The sequence below is a fragment of the Hetaerina americana genome, unplaced genomic scaffold (assembly GCF_022747635.1).
Source record: "Hetaerina americana unplaced genomic scaffold, ioHetAmer1.1.p SCAF_5, whole genome shotgun sequence".
NCBI classification, from domain to species: Eukaryota; Metazoa; Arthropoda; class Insecta; order Odonata; family Calopterygidae; genus Hetaerina; species Hetaerina americana.
This window is the reverse complement of record NW_027287095.1, coordinates 18,032,661-18,049,859: the sequence shown is the minus strand read 5'-3', so window position 1 is coordinate 18,049,859 and position 17,199 is coordinate 18,032,661. Positions and strand designations below refer to the sequence as shown.

The window sequence follows — 17,199 nt, the reverse complement described above, 5'->3', positions numbered from 1 at the left end:
TAACTCACTTATTATAGATTAATTTCACAAAAAAATAGCAAACCCCTTTCCCTGGGAAAAATTTCGAATTTACTTTTGCAATAAAAGTGACTGGAAATCATTCTCGATTACTACTAAAGACAAAGTGGGAAAACAAAATAAAAGTGGCATTTATAAGTTAACTAGTAAGGACTGTAATGCTATGTACATAGGCCAAACGGGGAGATCATTAAAACCACAGGCGGAGGAACATAAAAAGTAACTCTTTTAGAAATTGTGACCTCAAGCAATCTTACTTCGCAAAGCATCCTCGGGAAGTATAATCATGAGTGATTTCAACCCGGAACTCATACTACACAGGGACAACGAACAAGGCGGGACGAGTGGGAAGAGCTGGAAATCTGGTAAAATTTAAAAACGGGTCATTTGGTCAACAATTTATTGCTTGATTACCTCCCCGTAATCCTGGAAGTATCCTTGTCCTTCTCAGGAAGAGCCCACAACCCCCCTCCCCAAACTGTGAACCCACCAATCACCTTTCCTGACGCTTAAAGCCCTTCCCATCAACGCTTAAAGCCCTTCCCATTAACGCCGTTTGCAACCCGACTTTTTTCCCTTCTTCCTCCTCTCCCTCATCCACCCCCGCCCCGTTATGAAAGGAAAGCATAATTATTAGTTTTTCCACGTCATGGTGTTAGAGAATTGAATTAATCTTTCCGCATTTCTTCAAGAGAAAATATTCAGAGAACATTTTTGACTGTACTTAATTTGAATTTAGGTGCCAAAGAAATTTAATTGGAGGTGTGGTAATATTATCCCCGAAATATGAGGGACATGGGATTTGTGAAACCAGAGGAGTCTTCAGAAAAAGTTTTGTTTGCTGCGTTGTTCAACAAAAAATGAAACCCCTTTATTTGACACGTATGTTTTATATAATTTTGAAATTAATTAAAGTTTTGAATTTTATCTTATCAATGACTCTTTTATATCATTAAAATGTTAGCTACTAAGACTGCAGTAATGAAGAGAATGTGGAAGTTGCAAACAGTGCAGTGGAAAGAATTGCATAGATCAACTGCAACATTGAAACTTCGTTGAGATCAAGTTCTTGAGGAATTTTTCAACAATACTATTATATACTAATATTAAACTGTTTTCGATCAAACATTTCTCCTAAATACCTCACAACTGGCCGAGTATATTGAAAAAAATACACTGAATATGAACTAGGAGATATTGCAATCATACAGTGTTGCGGCCCTATTTTTAGTTTGAGCATTATTTAATATTAAACTCACTAATATTGTAATACATTGATAAGTTCCAGCATATTCTAAAAGAATCTGCTGTAAGTAATCGGAAGGGTGCGTCTTATTTATATTAATAGCTGTAAAATTCCTTAGAATCATTTGACATTTCAGGCTACTGACAAACAGATTAAGGCATCTTTTCATATTTTAATAATGCTCTACATAGTAGATATTATTCACATATAGTGAAGCTAATTAACTACTTAATGGTGATAATTAAATGAAATAATGCCCGTTTCACAGTTTGTTGGCTTTTAAACAATCAATTCAATAACAATGTTTCGAATATATATTTGCAGGGAAAATGGGCACTCCATTCAAATTGAAACTATCTACTTCTTATTCTGTGTTGATTCATAATGAATTACATAACCCGCATTGCGGAATGTGGGTATGGCAGAGAGTGTAAATATATTCAGACTGCCATTATTTTTTGGCGATAATTAGAATATATTGATTTCCAGTTTTCTGTATTTTAGGTAACAATTCAAATCAACATTATCTTACTGTTAATCTCAGAAAAATGAATTTATTTTTTAAATCTATTCCTGAATTTCTCTCCTTAATTCTGAAGTAGAATATAAAGGCATAATTAGACATTAAAAAGGTACACCAAGAAGGAGATTTAAAAATTATACAAACTTTATTATTGTTTCTTTCATCTTTATTATTCATAAATATATTCGTTGAGATGAATGTGTATTTAAAATTACATCAGTATTCCGAATATCCATTTTTAACCAAAACATTTTACCGAAACACCATCATATCCACTAACCAAAAAGTTGTGGGTGGAGTAGTTCCACATGAAATGGCCTTCTTTAGATGCTGACGGCACTGTACAAATTGGCACCAACAAGTAAATATACACAGTCGTTCCTTTTTTCCTTCGGTGAGGAAGCTTGCTGATCAACCTTGATTCCCACAAATGCTCCTCTTTTCACTTAGCATAAGCATCAAAGGAATTTCTTTTAAGATGATGTGGGCAAAATAGTAAATAATTGCATGCTCAAAAGGACTGAGGAAATATTTTAGGTTTTAAGATTGAAAGGGTGGTTTACCTTCAAAAATTAAAGAACATGGACACTTGCAGTTGAAATCTATGCATATAAACTCGTTGAAATATCAGAGACCTTCATTAAAATGCTTTGGCTTTAATTTAAATGGAAATGAATGTCATACAAACGGTATTTTAGTGAAACAAATTCGATTTAATCATGACAATTTATTGGAAATTATTTAATTAACGACTACTGCTACTTCACTCAATTTAAATATTTTATTCGTTTGTATAGATCTAATGGGTGGAACACCTTTAGATGAATATGTCTGTGATTAAGCGATGGTTAAGAATGGCTTTCTCAAATGAATAACTTCAGATCATGTCTCATAAATACCATGCTAGGAATTTAAATCTAAAATGCATTAAAATGTTTGCAGATGTTGATCAAATGAATTTTTTAAAGCATTCTTATTTCAGACATTTCAAAATATATTTAGAAAATATCATATAAATGTGGAAATTATAAGATTAAGTTAAAATAACATCATTTAAATGGAATCACTTTCCATTCAAAAAAGGGAGATGAGGTACAATGGAACATGAAACTTATAAATTACTGTATCAAATGGGTTTATTTTATGGAAAGTCATCTGGGCTAATAATTAAATTCACATCATGCTTGAACAGACTTATTGATAGATTCATAATTTTTTCTTAAGGAGCTTCAACCACATCTTAACCTCCCCTTCCACCCTCCTCATCTGCCAATGTGAGCTATTTATCCCAAAAAGGTGACCAACTATGAACCAAGGAATGAAAAAGATGGGATTTGAGAATAAAGACAAAATGAATGCAAGAGGAGTGTATGTCGGGTGAGTCAAAGGCAGGAGAGGTGGGGAAACAGTGAGGGAAAACAAGGCACTGTGCGCCAGACACCAATCTGCCTTGCAGAAAGACAGAGAAAGAAGCAGAGAAAAGGAGCACTTATTTAAACAAATTGTGCTGCTAAGTCTCCAGTTAAAACATGCCAGTGGCTAAGCATATACAGAAAGCTTATGACATGGCTTGGAGATGGGAAAAAATCAAATGGGAATGAAATTAAAACAACAAGTTTGCAGTATGGAAGGGGAGGGAGGAGAAGTTTTTGGAAATGATTTGTAGGAAGCAGCAATTATTTGCGATATTGCGATTCATTTGCGAAACAGCGGAAAGGTATATACATATCGGGAGTCTTCATCACTTCGAGAACTTAAAATTATGAGGTAAACATTTTGGCGATGCGTATGAGAATATAATTCTTATTTGAGATCATTTTTGTTGCTCATCTTTTTCAAAGGCTTCACTCGAAAGAGAAGAAGATAACTTCACAAGTAAATTAAATGATAAATTCGGAGGAATATTTTTGAGGATGACCACGTGGAAAATCGTTGAAAGGAATGTAATCTCCATTTATTGCGCTACTTTATCATGAGTTATAAGCCATAGTTTTACCCGTGTTTAAGTATTTGATAAATCTTTCCATATAGTTTGGGACTGAAAAAAGTACGCAGGAACCGATTAGGGGCAGACCCATCCTTAAATAAGATTATCTTTCCCAAGAACTCGACTTTTTCACGGCGTCGATTCCTCTCTCCCCCTCCCTCTCGCAAAGTATGGTGGTGGTCAGAAGTTTTCCAAGTAGATCCTGCTCTTGTGTCCGGAGAAGAATATTTATACCTCAAGGGGCATTTATTCTAAGATCACAGAATACTTAAACGCTGATTTTTAAATCAGTAAGACGAAGCTAAACAGAGTTTGCATTTTAATATTTTTCATTATATTATTGGTGCAGTATGGGGCCGAACTTAAAATCAGTTTAGACTTTATTAAAATAATTTAAGAACGCATAAGGAATGACTAATAAAAACACATTGTAAGCTCTTCATAGTCACAAATTAGAAGCAGAACTTTACTTTGGTCTATCGAGTGGGATAAAATGGAATTTAAGAGTGACCTAGGGAATGATAATATACTTTATTTCGAAGAAATAACTGGTGAATGATCGGCCAACTACACCGGATTCTTCCTCGGGATAATCTTTAACCATTACCGCAATAATTTAAGTTTCTTATACGCTGGAGAGATTATCATAAATATCATTATGTAAACAAAGTAAACATGAAACCCAATTGTGCAAATCAGTGCATAATATTTCTTGTGTAAAGTTTAAATAAACAAGTGAAGCACGTTTCAAAACAAGGGAATGGAAATGATGTTACTTAGCTGTTACCAAGGACTCTTCAACAATAAAGAAAAATGGGAGCCTTATGCGGTAAGTAGCAGATATTAGTCTCTCCACAAATTTTGATAAAATCTACTCAATAGTATAATATATAGTTGTTTCAGTTCTATTATTGCTTTTTACATACTAAAAGTATTTAAAAAATTAGACAGGCGTACAGTTATCAGGGAGATCGTTAGAAATAATAGCATTTATGGTTGCCATGCATGTATTCTTTAAAAAAATTCAACTCCCATAAGGGAAGATTCCCCCTTAGTGCTGAACAATGGGTTATCAATATCCAGGACCAGATATATCCTTCATTATACTTGAGAAACACTAATCAACTGTTATTTGCATTGGAGGAAATGAATGAATGTTCAGTCAGGAAGATGTTATCGTAATATTTTGTAGGGGACGGAATTGGTGATGGTTTTATTTGAAATTGAAGTCTAGGCTTTGAAAGGTGAAGGCATTTTGTCTAAAATAGGAAGGATCATGCGTAAATGAATATGTGTGAATAAATGTTTTTACTTTGACTTTGCAGGTTGCTTCAGAAAAGAGGTGGAGATGGAGGACATGGAGGGAGAAGGAATTGGGAGTGTTGAAGAATTGGTGGAGGCGAAGGAAGAAGTGGTGGAGGTGAAGAAGAAAGATGTGGAGGCGAAGGAGGGAGATGTGAACGATGAGGAAGCGATGGAAGAGGAGGATGAGGAGGAAGAGCACGATGTGGATGACGAGGAGTATGAAGAAGACGATGAGGGAGAGGGGGAGGAATGGGAGGAGGAGGAAGAACATGAAGAGGAGGAAGATGATTAGGAGGATAATGAGGAAGTGGATGAAGGGGGATGTGAAGGAGACGATGAAGGAGAGGGGGAAGAGGAAGGGGAAAGGAGGATGTGGCGAGCAGGCAACATTGGTGGAGGGGACGCCACCCCCTTCAATGTTAGATTGGCACAACATATTAACCACCCCTTTGCGCCCCATCCTCCGGGAGCTGTGAGAGATTATCAAGCTCTGGTTCTCCAGCGTAGGGCCAGCTTTCCCCCTCCAGGACTCCACCAGCCACCCCTCCAAAGGAGTCAATCCTTTTAAGAAGGTAAGATTCCATAAAGCATCCAGAGATACCTCACTCCAATCCCTAATTTTTACAAAACTACTCTCTCTTCACCCCTTCTGCAATTTCTCCCCTTTCAACTACCAATTTATGCTGCTTGCATTCTGGGGCCTCCTCACGTACCCTCATCCCTCAAAAAAAATTCCCTCCCCCCCAAATCATGGAACCTAGATTGGAGCATTTGGAGTAATATTTTTACTATTTCTTTAAATATATCAGGTGATAGTCATGTCCAATCAATAGCTATTCTGCAAAATTCAATAATATGGCAGGGCAATTTTTTTGGTTATTAGCCATCTATAGAACTTTGAATATATTTCGCCCTTTGGCAGATTTTTGTATCAGAATCTGCGTGTGCATGTATTGATGAATGCAATACAGAGAGAGAAAGAAGAGAACGGTCTTGTTTCCATGATTGTTATAAATATTATTATATGGGCGTATACAGGTTTACCTAATTTTTAACTGCAAACTATTTGACTACATGTTTCATGTCTAGCTAGCGCCATAATTTTTCCCATCATTTTCCTCAAAGCGGTGGTTTTTCTAATTTTTTACCAAAAAAAATCAAATGTGTTCATAAATATTTCTTCGTCCTTCTTGGATGGAATTCGTAGATAAGAATTCTGTTGAAATTCTGTTGCTATGTAAATACTTCTCCCATTTGCGAATATTTACATATACTCGTACATCTTATCTTTCAGATAAGCGCCAGGGTATGTGGCAGAGTCTGATTATACACAATGTTATATGGCACTCTGCCGATTAAGGTAGGTTTTGGATGAATCAACCCCGTGCAATAATACAAAATTTATTAATTTTTATCGCCTATACAAATGCACAATCTGAAATTAAGGACTACAGTAGGTCCCTCACTAATTTTGCATACATCCTTCTCTCTTTCTTCCGTCAACATTCCTATCTTATTCAATCCCCTTCCACGTTTGCATATCATTCTCCACCCTTCATCAAAGTCTTCAACACCGTAATACCACCACCACCAATATGCCCTTCATCCTGCCTTCTTATGATTTCTTCCAAAAATCCCCTCTCCTCCCCCACCTTACCAAGCCATTCACTGTTTGTAATCCCATTTATGTCCACTTCATCCTTCTCCAAAGCAACATTCCGAAAGCCTCAAGTCTATGTCATTCAACTAGCTTCAAAGACAATTTTTCGCGACCTACATAATTACTCACCATATCAATCAATGTTTCAACAAACCTTTTCTTAACATCCATACTCAACGTCCCTGTCATCACTTCTTTCCTTTTTTACAAACGTCTCTGCCTAACCCAATGCTTCGTCTTATGCCCCTGGTGAGTGGCCCATTTTGGTCCAGAAAACTTCCGAGATAGGTAGAATGTTCTATCGGCTCTACTTTATGAACTCCTACATAAACATTTAACTTAGCCTATCTCTTTCCCTCAATGACCGCTCCACTGTGGTCAGACGCCTTTGCACCCGCCTTACTGGGGCACAGACGCTGCGCGGACAACATTTCGTCTGGCTCCTATCCTTCATATACATCTACATAGTGCCCTGCAAGCCGCCACAAGGGCGAGTGGCAGGGGGGGTGTTAGGGCAGTAGCCGTAACTACGAAAAAAATCGCAGGCAAAAGCCGCAAATTTATACAATCCACAAACAAAACATGGTATACATTCATGCAGAAATCATTATGACAAACACATAACATGATATTATCATGGGGACACAGAATGATGACTTCGGTTGCCGGCGTGGATCTATTTTAACTTTCGAAAGGTTATCGTGGATACCTTGATACTCTAGGATGATCTAATCCAACCCGCCTCTCAAACATGCGTAAACCCTCCTACCGCATTCTACACTTACCCGAGATAGAGAATCGTGGAGGGGTGGAGACGTAGGCAAGTATCGCCGCGTCTCGCCTGACGAGTGACACTGACAGTGGGCATATTTGCTTCAAGTGAGGCGGGAGCACGAAGGGCTGGATTCATTTGCGAAATAGTGGAAAGGCATATGCATATCGGGAGTCTTCATCAGTTCGAGAACTTAAAATTATGAGGTAAACATTTGGATGTGAATTGAATGCATTGGAGGAAATGAATGAATGTTCAGTCAGGAAGATGGTATCGTAATATTTTGTAGGGGACGGAAGTCTTATTACTTGCAATGGATGTCTAAGCTTTGAAAGGGGAAGGCGTGTTGTCTAAAATAGGAAGGATCATGTGTAAATGAATATGTGTGAATAAATGTTTTTACTTTGGCTTTGCAGGTTGCTGCAGAATAGCGGTGGAGATGGAGGACATGGAGGGAGAAGGAGTTCGTAGTGTTGAAGAATTGGTGGTGGTGAAGAAGGAAGTGGTGGAGGTGAAAGAGGGAGAGGTGGAGTTGGATGAAGTGATGGAAGAGCAGGATGAGGAAGCAGAGGAGGAGGTGGATGAAGGGGGATATGAAGGGGAAGATGAGGGAGAGGGGGAGGAGTGGGAGTCTTACTATTTCTTTTAATATATTAGCTGATAGTCATGTCCAATTAATAGCTATTCTGCAAAATTTAATAACTTGGCACGGCAACATTTTTTGTTAATAGCTATCCATAGAAATTTACATATTTTTAGCCCTTTTACATATGTTTGTGTCAGAATGTTACTCTAAATGCTCCAATCTAGGTTCCATGCTTTGGGGGGGGGGAGGAATCTGTTTTGCTTTTGCGTGAGGAATGAGGGTACGTGAGGAGGGCCCAGAATGAATGCAGCATAAATTGGTAGTTGAAAGGGGAGAATTTGCAGAAGGGTGAATAGAGAGTATTTTTGCAAAAATTAGGGATTGGAGTGAGGTATCTCTGAATGCTCTTTGGAATCTTACCTTCTTAAAAGGAGTGACTCCTTTGGAGGGGTGGCTGTTGGAGTCCTGGAGGGGGAAAGCTGGCCCTACGCTGGAGAACCGGAGCTTGATGTTCTCTCACAGCTCCCGGAGGATGGGGCGCAAAGGGGTGGTTAATATGTTGTGCCCTTCTAACATTGAAGGGGGTGGCGTCCCCTCCACCAATGTTGCCTGCTCGCCACATCCTCCTTTCCCCTTCATCTTCCCCCTCTCCTTCATCGTCTCCTTCATATCCCCCTTCATCCACTTCCTCATTATCCTCCTCTTAATCTTCTTCCTATTCATGTTTTTCCTCCTCCTCCCATTCCTCCCAAAGAAAGAGTACATTGCATAATCAGACAATTTCAATAATTATAATTAATGCATTTATAGAATTACAATAAAATTAAGAATCTGGAATGTGTGTGCTCTAGGGCAACTTCATTCATAAGACGAAACATTAGGTTAGGAACAGACGTGTTTAGAAAAAGAAAGAAGTTATGTAAGGGACGTTGAGAGTGGATGTTAAGATAAGGCTTGTTGAAACATCGATTGATATGGTGAGTAATTATGTAGGTCGCGAAAAATGGTCTTTGAAGCGTGATGAATGGTATAGACTGGAGGCTTCGGCATGTGACTGTGGAGAAGGATGCAGTGGACATAAATGGGAATACAAACGGTGAATGGCTTGGCAAGGTGGGGGAGGAGAGGTGTTTGTTGGAAGAAATCATAAGGTAGAAAAAATAAATGAAGGGCAGATTTGTGGGTATTACGGTGTTGAAGGCGTTGTTTAAGGGTGGAGAATGATATGCAAACGTGGAAGGGGAGGGAACAGAATAGTAATGTTGATGGAATAAAGAGAGAAGGATGTATGCGAAATTTTAGAGGGACCTAGTGTAGCCCTTAATTTCAGATTGTGCATTTTGTATCGGCGATGAAAATAAATAAATTTTGTATGATTGAAATGGCTGTATTCATCCAAAACCTACCTTACTCGGCAGAGTGCCATATAATATTGTGTATAAGAAGACCCTGTCACATACTCTGGCGCTAATCTTACAGATACCATGTACGAGTATATGTAGATGTTCACATGATGGAGAAGTATTTATATACCAACAGAATTCTTATCTCGGAATTCAATCCGAAAAGCACGAAGAAATATTAATGAACATATTTGATTTTTTTGGTAAAAAATTGGAAAAACCACCTCCTCGAAGAAAATGAATGAAAATATTTTGGCGCTAGCTAGACATGAAACATGTACTCAAATAGTTTGCAGTCAAAAATTAGGTAATCCCATATATCCCCATATAATAACATTCGGCGTACATTCCGTGTATGCTTATTAGCGATTGCATCTTCACTAAACCGAAGTTAAGTCTCAAATCTACTTGTCGCTACCCTTTTATCAGTGTGTGTGCTCGTGATTGATACTCAATGACTGACGTGTATGTGAGCCGTGCCGTGCATTAACATGCTCCACCTACTATACTTCTCTCGGGGTATAGATTTTCGGTTATCAAACCAAGCGGAGGATATGCAATGTACCGTGCGGTCTACAATTTCTGGAATCAATTTGGCCTTTGAGTGTTCCCAAAATGAAATGTGCTTCTCGTCTTAAACTTCACTTTAGTTCGTGAGACGCATGGTGCACCATTCACACACGTTTTGTTCCATTTCTCGAGGTTAATTCAAGTAAATATCTACGAAAGCTGAAGGAAGAGAGAGAGAGGGTTGCAAAGAGAATTTTCGATGTAAGCAGATTTACTCTGGGGATCTTTGGACTCCCTTCAGAGCTAAGGAAGTGTCGACGAAGCATGCGAAGTGCTAAGGACATGTATATATATCAGAGAAATTATTTGATACAAATCCATCTTTTAGATTTAAGTTTTTAATTAAATATTTAAAACATCAGAAAAAGTAGATCTAGCTAAACATAGTACCCTGTAATTAATAACCGGTCGGAATTAGTTTATCGGATTTCCTATAATGATGTGTTCCAAATATTTCTTAAGAGCTTGAAATTCTTCGTATTTTAATTCAAAATCCATTCGTATGAGTTACAAAGAACGATCTTATATGAATATAGATTTTTGGAAACATTGGCTGCATCGAAATTTGAACAGGCGGGGGTGTTCGTGGAAATTCCAACGGGCTACTACGAGTTCGGAGTGACCACAGGCCGCAACCTAATGGAGCAGAGTGAGGAGCGTACCCTCGCTTGTGGCAAGAGCCGGAGGGTGGGAGTGCACTACGCGTTGTCATTTTACGGTGTCGACTTGATCCTCTACAAGGGTGTTTCGATTAAATTTTTCTTCCTCGGCTTCCACCTTCACCCCCTCCCAAACACTTTCTCTTTCCAAGCCGCTCGAACCCCAGTCGGTCGACTCGCCGCTTCCTTCCTTGCTTATGGGAATATCAGTTCCCCTTCCCTAGAGCTTCTCAACCCATTCTCGTCCACTTCCAACCCCACCTAGGTTCTACTAACTTCGTCCTTCTCCCAAACTATCTTCCCGCTCTTTCAAAATCGCGCCCTCCTCCCTCTTTCACCCCCTCGCGCCCACCCTCTTCCCCTTGCCCTGTTCCTTACAGAAAGACTAGCAAATAACTTTTAACTTCTTTTAGCCCACTCTTTATTTCTTACTTGTCCTATTTAGTTCAGAATTACCCCTTCGGATTTCCATTAAGTTTGGGATTTTTTAAGGTCTTCTAATTCTCATCTATTAGCAAAATCCATAACTAGGCCTTATAAGAAACGATATGAAACAAATGAAGATTATTAGGCATGTTGGCCGCGTCGAAAATGGAACGAGCTGAAGATATTCGAACGCGCGTCGAGTTCGGAGTCACCTCAAAGCTGTTTGGTGCCCTCGTGGCGTGACTTGGAGGCCGCGACCTGGCCTGTTGAATGGGCCGGAGGAAGTGCACGATGGGTCGTTCTCTTCTTCCGCGGCGCCCATTCGACCCTCGTGACGGCCATTTCGGAGCAAACAACAGTCATCGCCTTCACCCCCTTCCCTTCCTGCCCTCCTGGCTCCCTCACCGCGACCGGCAGTCTCGCCACTAACTTCGGTGCACTTGGTTGACCCTCCTTCCTCCTCCCCCATCATCCTTACTTCATTCCCTTCTCTAATTTATTTTCGGTTGCCCACTCTTTTTCTCCCATGCGTGGCTTTCCCCTCGATCCTAGTTGCTCTCCTTCTCCCCCAAATGTTCTTCCCACAACACCACTCACTCTTTTAGCTGTTCACTCGCCTTCCCTTCTCCTTCATCCCCTCCCGCCAACCCTCTTTTCCTACTTCTTCCTTATTTAAAGGCGAGCGGGACTCGAGAACATACTTTTGCCTCTTACATTTGATCTGTGCAGGAAGCCGTCCGTGTCAGTTCGTAAGATTTGAAATACAGGGTGGTCGTGCACATCGCATCCGGGTACGAGAAGGGGCCTTCATCTGTCGAGGAAGATGTAAGTCATTTTAGTTGCTTCCATGTTATTCCCAAATTATTAATAGAGAATAGCAATGTTCGCACAACCACGAACGTTTAGTCACTTAAAGTGCCCTCCACGTTTGTGGAGGGCACTTTAAGAGACTACGCCGTCCGTCGGATGGGACTTTAAGCTGCGGATCCTTGGCGCCTTTCGTGAAGAGAAGGCCAATGCCGACGCCGGGTGCAAGAGAAGGCTAATGCCGACTCCACCCTTCATCTTTTCCTGTCCATCCCCTATGGCGCAAATGACCTCAGCTGTCGGTCGCCTCTCCTACATACTACTTAATAATAATAATGCACAAGTTAAGTCGTAGGTTCCCCCAAATATTGAAGCATTTGATTTATTTTGAGAAATCATTACCCTCTTAGTTCGCAGTAAACATATTTTTTCCTTGATGATGTAGCAGGATTTCTTACTCAATGGTCATCTTAAAGGTCTTAGCAATTCATAGGAATGAGTGTCGGATATTTCCTTTATCTTAAACTCGTGTTGCCAATACTTTCATTTCTGCCTCATCTTTCCAGTCGCTCCATTCTTTCCAGAATTGTATTTTCTCCGATTTTCCAAACAATGTCCTTACCAGAATTACTTTAATATAGAGATGTAGATTGTTGGGATTCATTACTCATCGATTCGCGACATTATTCTAATTATTTCCCAATGGGAGGTGACGGACATTGTTTCTGCCTGAATACGGCGCCTCTCTCACAATCTACATATCTTCTGGCGTCGACGTATTCAATCCTCCTGGTATCTCGGGCACATATTTCAGCTGCCAATCTCCATTTGTTTCGTTGTCCCCGTTAAGACACCATCCATTATATATCCATTTTTATTTGAGAAAATGAATATCAGCGCTGGGCGAAATATTTATTTCCCATGTCAAATATAATTCAAATGACTGGGACACGGTCCTTGACTATGAACTTCCAACAATGAAGAAGTTGGCAAATCAATCGAGCGTATTTTTTCAGTGGAGATATTGGTATATGATGGTTTATAAAGGATAACGAGGGAATAGCATCCGGTTTTTTGGAACGGCCACTGAAGAAAGAATCGCGGATGAACAAAAAGGTAAGGGTGTGGGGTATAAGCACCATTCTGAATTGGCAGGAGTAATTAAAAAAGGTATTAAACGGTTCAAATTGTAATATTTAGCACATTAAAACATCACGTAGTTTCCTGCTCGTTAAAATTCTGGTTTTCGTTTGTGTCATTCGATATTAATATAATTTCCATTTGTTTTGTTGTTCATTGTTTCACAATGTTTTTCATAAACTCGTACAGACTAACCATTTCAAGTAATTGGTGTTGTGGTCAATTTTGATTGTATTAATTAAGGTGCTACTACGTGTCTAAAGACTACTAAATTATCACCAAGTTAATTTAAGATTGCTGAACTCTCGAGGGTTTAGAAGAGTTGGGGGCGTTGCAATGATGGAATATCCAAATGCCCTCGAGGCCGCTATGTCACGACCTTCGACATCCTATCTTGCATCTTACTCTCCTCTCCCAACAATGACAGCCTCGTAGTTATGGTTTATTACAACGTCTCTTTACTTTGGATTCATACACTTGTAAGGGTGGCCGATCTGATGCGATTTTTGGTGGGAAGGGGTTGCAAAACCCTGATTAAACATTGCTTATGAATTTAATACCCTGTCGGGCTAAGCATTGAGTGAACTATACAATCACTAACAAAACAGACCTTAGGGTTGTATTCTGTGATTTTTTTGTGGTTTATATCACAGTGGTGCCTAGCACCTAGAATATTTAGTGGTTTATCATGGCGTGGGTTGATAAATCTTGTCTATATAATGTATACATTTATCCCTATTTGATGTAATCCAGTCGTTTAATATGAAACATTTAAATAAAGACTTTTCGTATCTATTAGCGGAGTAATGAAATGTTTAAAACAAATACTCAGCAGCCAGCCATTCATGTTTTAACTGCTAGAAACCAGCTGCAACCGGTACACTAAATGAACAGAAAGGTAGGTAGGTGACTGTGGTTGAACATGTGAATTTCAGCTGAAAAAATTGAAATGTGATTCAATGTGCTAAATTATTCAACCTGGAAAAATGGCAAGCGAACACCGATGAGTTTAATGCAATAAGGGAACCATTGTGAAAAATTTGTTAGCCAGTGGCCCTGGGAATTATAATTTAAGACTCATGAAACCCAAAGAGCCTCACTACTAACTCATAAGTACAAGGCTGTGTCAGAAAAAGTGGTTGGTAGTTATTGGCAATGGCGGAGAAAGTGCTGAGGCCGAGGCACCCTTCCTCAATGAGTTCATGTCACTATTAAGATTGTGTTTTGAGCCAAATTATTCCCAAGTCAACAATAAATACTTCAAACACGTGGAAGGATTAGCAAAGGGGTCCCCGTCATCACCGCTACTTGCTGACCTGTACAGCGACGAGTTGGAAAGAAAAATATTCAGCAGTCCTTTAATTTTTACAAAGAACATTCACTGTTGGTTTCATTAAGTAGATGATATCTTCGCTAAATGAATAGGCACTGAAAGGTAGCTAGAATATTTTATGAACACCCTGAAATCCCAATGCGAAAATATTTCGCATGTTAGGAAGAACATAATAATCAATTAAATTTTCTAGATATCAGGGTGCCGAAAAATAGACGGGGCTCAAAATTTGCGTTTTTCCGGAAAAGCCCCAGCACAGGCCGCAACATCTTCTTACTCCCCCCATCACATAACGCACAAGCTTTCCACTTCTAATTTCCTATGAAACAGACTGTTGGAATGTCTTCTTTTTAAGAGTAATTTTGCTAAATAACTCAAAACGATTAAAGGTTAAGAAGTTAAAAATGGCTGCAAGGAAAATTTAATTGAATAAATACTGCAAAGGAAACGTTCCTTTAAAGCACACAATCTTATGATCAAACCAATTAATGTGGGGAAAATAGGTTCCAAATGGCGTAAACTCACTTATTATATTGATTATATAGATTGATTTCCCAAAAAAAATAGCCAACCCCTTTCCTAGGGAAAAATTTCGAATAGGCTTTTACAATACAAATTACTGGAAACCATTCTTGAATACTGCTAAAGACAAAGTAGGAAACAAAAATAAAAGTGGCATTTATAAGTTAACTCGTAAGAGCTGTAACGCTATGTGCATAGGCCAAACGGGGAGATCATTAAAAACACGGTTGGAGGAACATAAATAGTAACTCTTTTAGAAATTGTGACCTCAAGCAATCGTACTTAAGTAATCCGCCACTTATCCCACAGGCTACCGGGTTACTTGAAAAGTATAAGTCCGGAACAATTATTTGTTTTTCTAAGCGTCTATGGGAAGAAAATCATGCGAGTGATTTCTACCCGGAACTCATACACCAGATGGACAAAGGAATGAGGATGGACAAGTGGGAAGAGCTGGAAATCGGATAGAATTTAAAAAAGGGTCATTTGGTCAAATATTTATTGTTTGAATGCCTCTCTCCAATCCTGAAAGTATCCCTTTTCTTCACAGTCTCTCCTTCATCGTCTCCTTCATATCCCCCTTCATCAACTTCCTCATCATCCTCCTCTTCATCTTCCTCCTCTTCACGTTCTACCTCCTCCTCCCATTCCTCCCCCTCTCCCTCATCGTCTCCTTCATATCCCCTTTCATCCACATCCTCCTCTGCCTCCTCATCCTCCTCCTCCATCGCTTCCTCCAACTCCAAATCTTCCTCTTTCACCTTCACCACTTCCTGCTTCAGCATCACCACTTCCTTCTTCACCACCACCAATTCTTCAACACTCCCAATTCCTTCTCCCTCCATGTCCTCCATCTCCACCGCTTTTCTGCAGCAAACTGCAAAGTCAAAGTAAAAACATTTATTCACACATATTCATTTACACATGATCCTTCCTATTTTAGACAACACGACTTCCCCTTTCAAAGCCAAGACTTCCATTGTAAGTAATAAGATCACCACTTCCGTCCCCTACAAAATATTACGATACCATCTTCTTGACTGAACATTCACTCATTTCCTCCAATGCATTTAAGTCATTTCCAAATGTTTACCTCATAATTTTAAGTTCTCGAACTGATGAAGACTCCCGATATGCATATGCCTTTCCGCTATTTCGCAAATAAATCCAGCCCTTCGTGCTCCCGCCTCGCTTGAAGCAAATATGCCCACTGTCAGTGTCACTCGTCAGGCGAGACGCGGCGATGCTTGCCTATGTCTCCACCCCTCCACGATTCTCTATCTCGGGTAAGTGTACAATGCGCTAGGAGGGTTTACGCATGATTGATAGGCGGGTTGGATTAGATCATCCTATAGTATCAAAGGATCCACGATAACCTTTCTAAAGTTAAAATAGATCCACGCCGGCAACCAAAGTCACCATTCTGAGTCCCCATGATAATATCATGTTATGTGTTTGTCATAATGATTTCTGCATGAATGTATACCATGTTTTGTTTGTGGATTGTATAAATTTGCGGCTTTTGCCTGCGATTTTTTTCGTAGTTACGGCTACTGCCCTAACACCCCCCCTGCCACTCGCCCTTGTGGCGGCTTGCAGGGCACTATATAGATGTATATGAAGGATAGGAGCCAGACGAAATGTTGTCCGCGCAGCGTCTGTGCCCCAGTAAGGCGGGTGCAAAGGCGTCTGACCACAGTGGAGCGGTCATTGAGGGAAAGAGATAGGCTAAGTTAAATGTTTATGTAGAAGTTCATAAAGTAGAGCCGATAGAACATTCTACCTATCTCGGAAGTTTTCTGGACCAAAATGGGCCACTCACCGGGGGCATAAGACGAAGCATTGGGTTAGGCAGAGACGTTTGTAAAAAAGGAAAGAAGTGATGACAGGGACGTTGAGTATGGATGTTAAGAAAAGGCTTGTTGAAACATTGATTGATATGGTGAGTAATTATGTAGGTCGCGAAAAATGGTCTTTGGAGTGAGATGAATGACATAGACTTGAGGCTTTCGGAATGTTGCTGTGGAGACAGATGAAGCGGACATAAGGGAATACAAACGAGGAATGGCTAGGCAAGGTGGGGGAGAAGAGGGTATTGTTGGAAGAAATCATAAGAAGCATATTGGTGGGTATTACGGTGTTGAAGACTTTGATGAAGGGCGGAGAATGATATGCAAACGTGGAAAAGTAGGGAATAGGATAGGGTTTTTGACGGAATGAAGAGAGACGCATGTATGCAAAA

General features: G+C 39.7%; 1 protein-coding gene across 1 annotated transcript in view; it reads left to right on the top strand.

Annotated features, from left to right (window-relative positions):
* The window catches only part of LOC139693542 (uncharacterized), a 54,307-nt gene extending 45,932 nt beyond the window's left edge, over window positions 1–8,375 (top strand). The window contains exons 8-10 of the mRNA XM_071591742.1: window positions 5,100–5,295; window positions 7,938–8,088; window positions 8,322–8,375. Coding sequence (XP_071447843.1) covers window positions 5,100–5,295; window positions 7,938–8,088; window positions 8,322–8,375 — 401 coding nt within the window. The remainder of the gene's footprint in view (window positions 1–5,099; window positions 5,296–7,937; window positions 8,089–8,321) is intronic.
* Window positions 8,376–17,199: the final 8,824 nt, after the last annotated feature.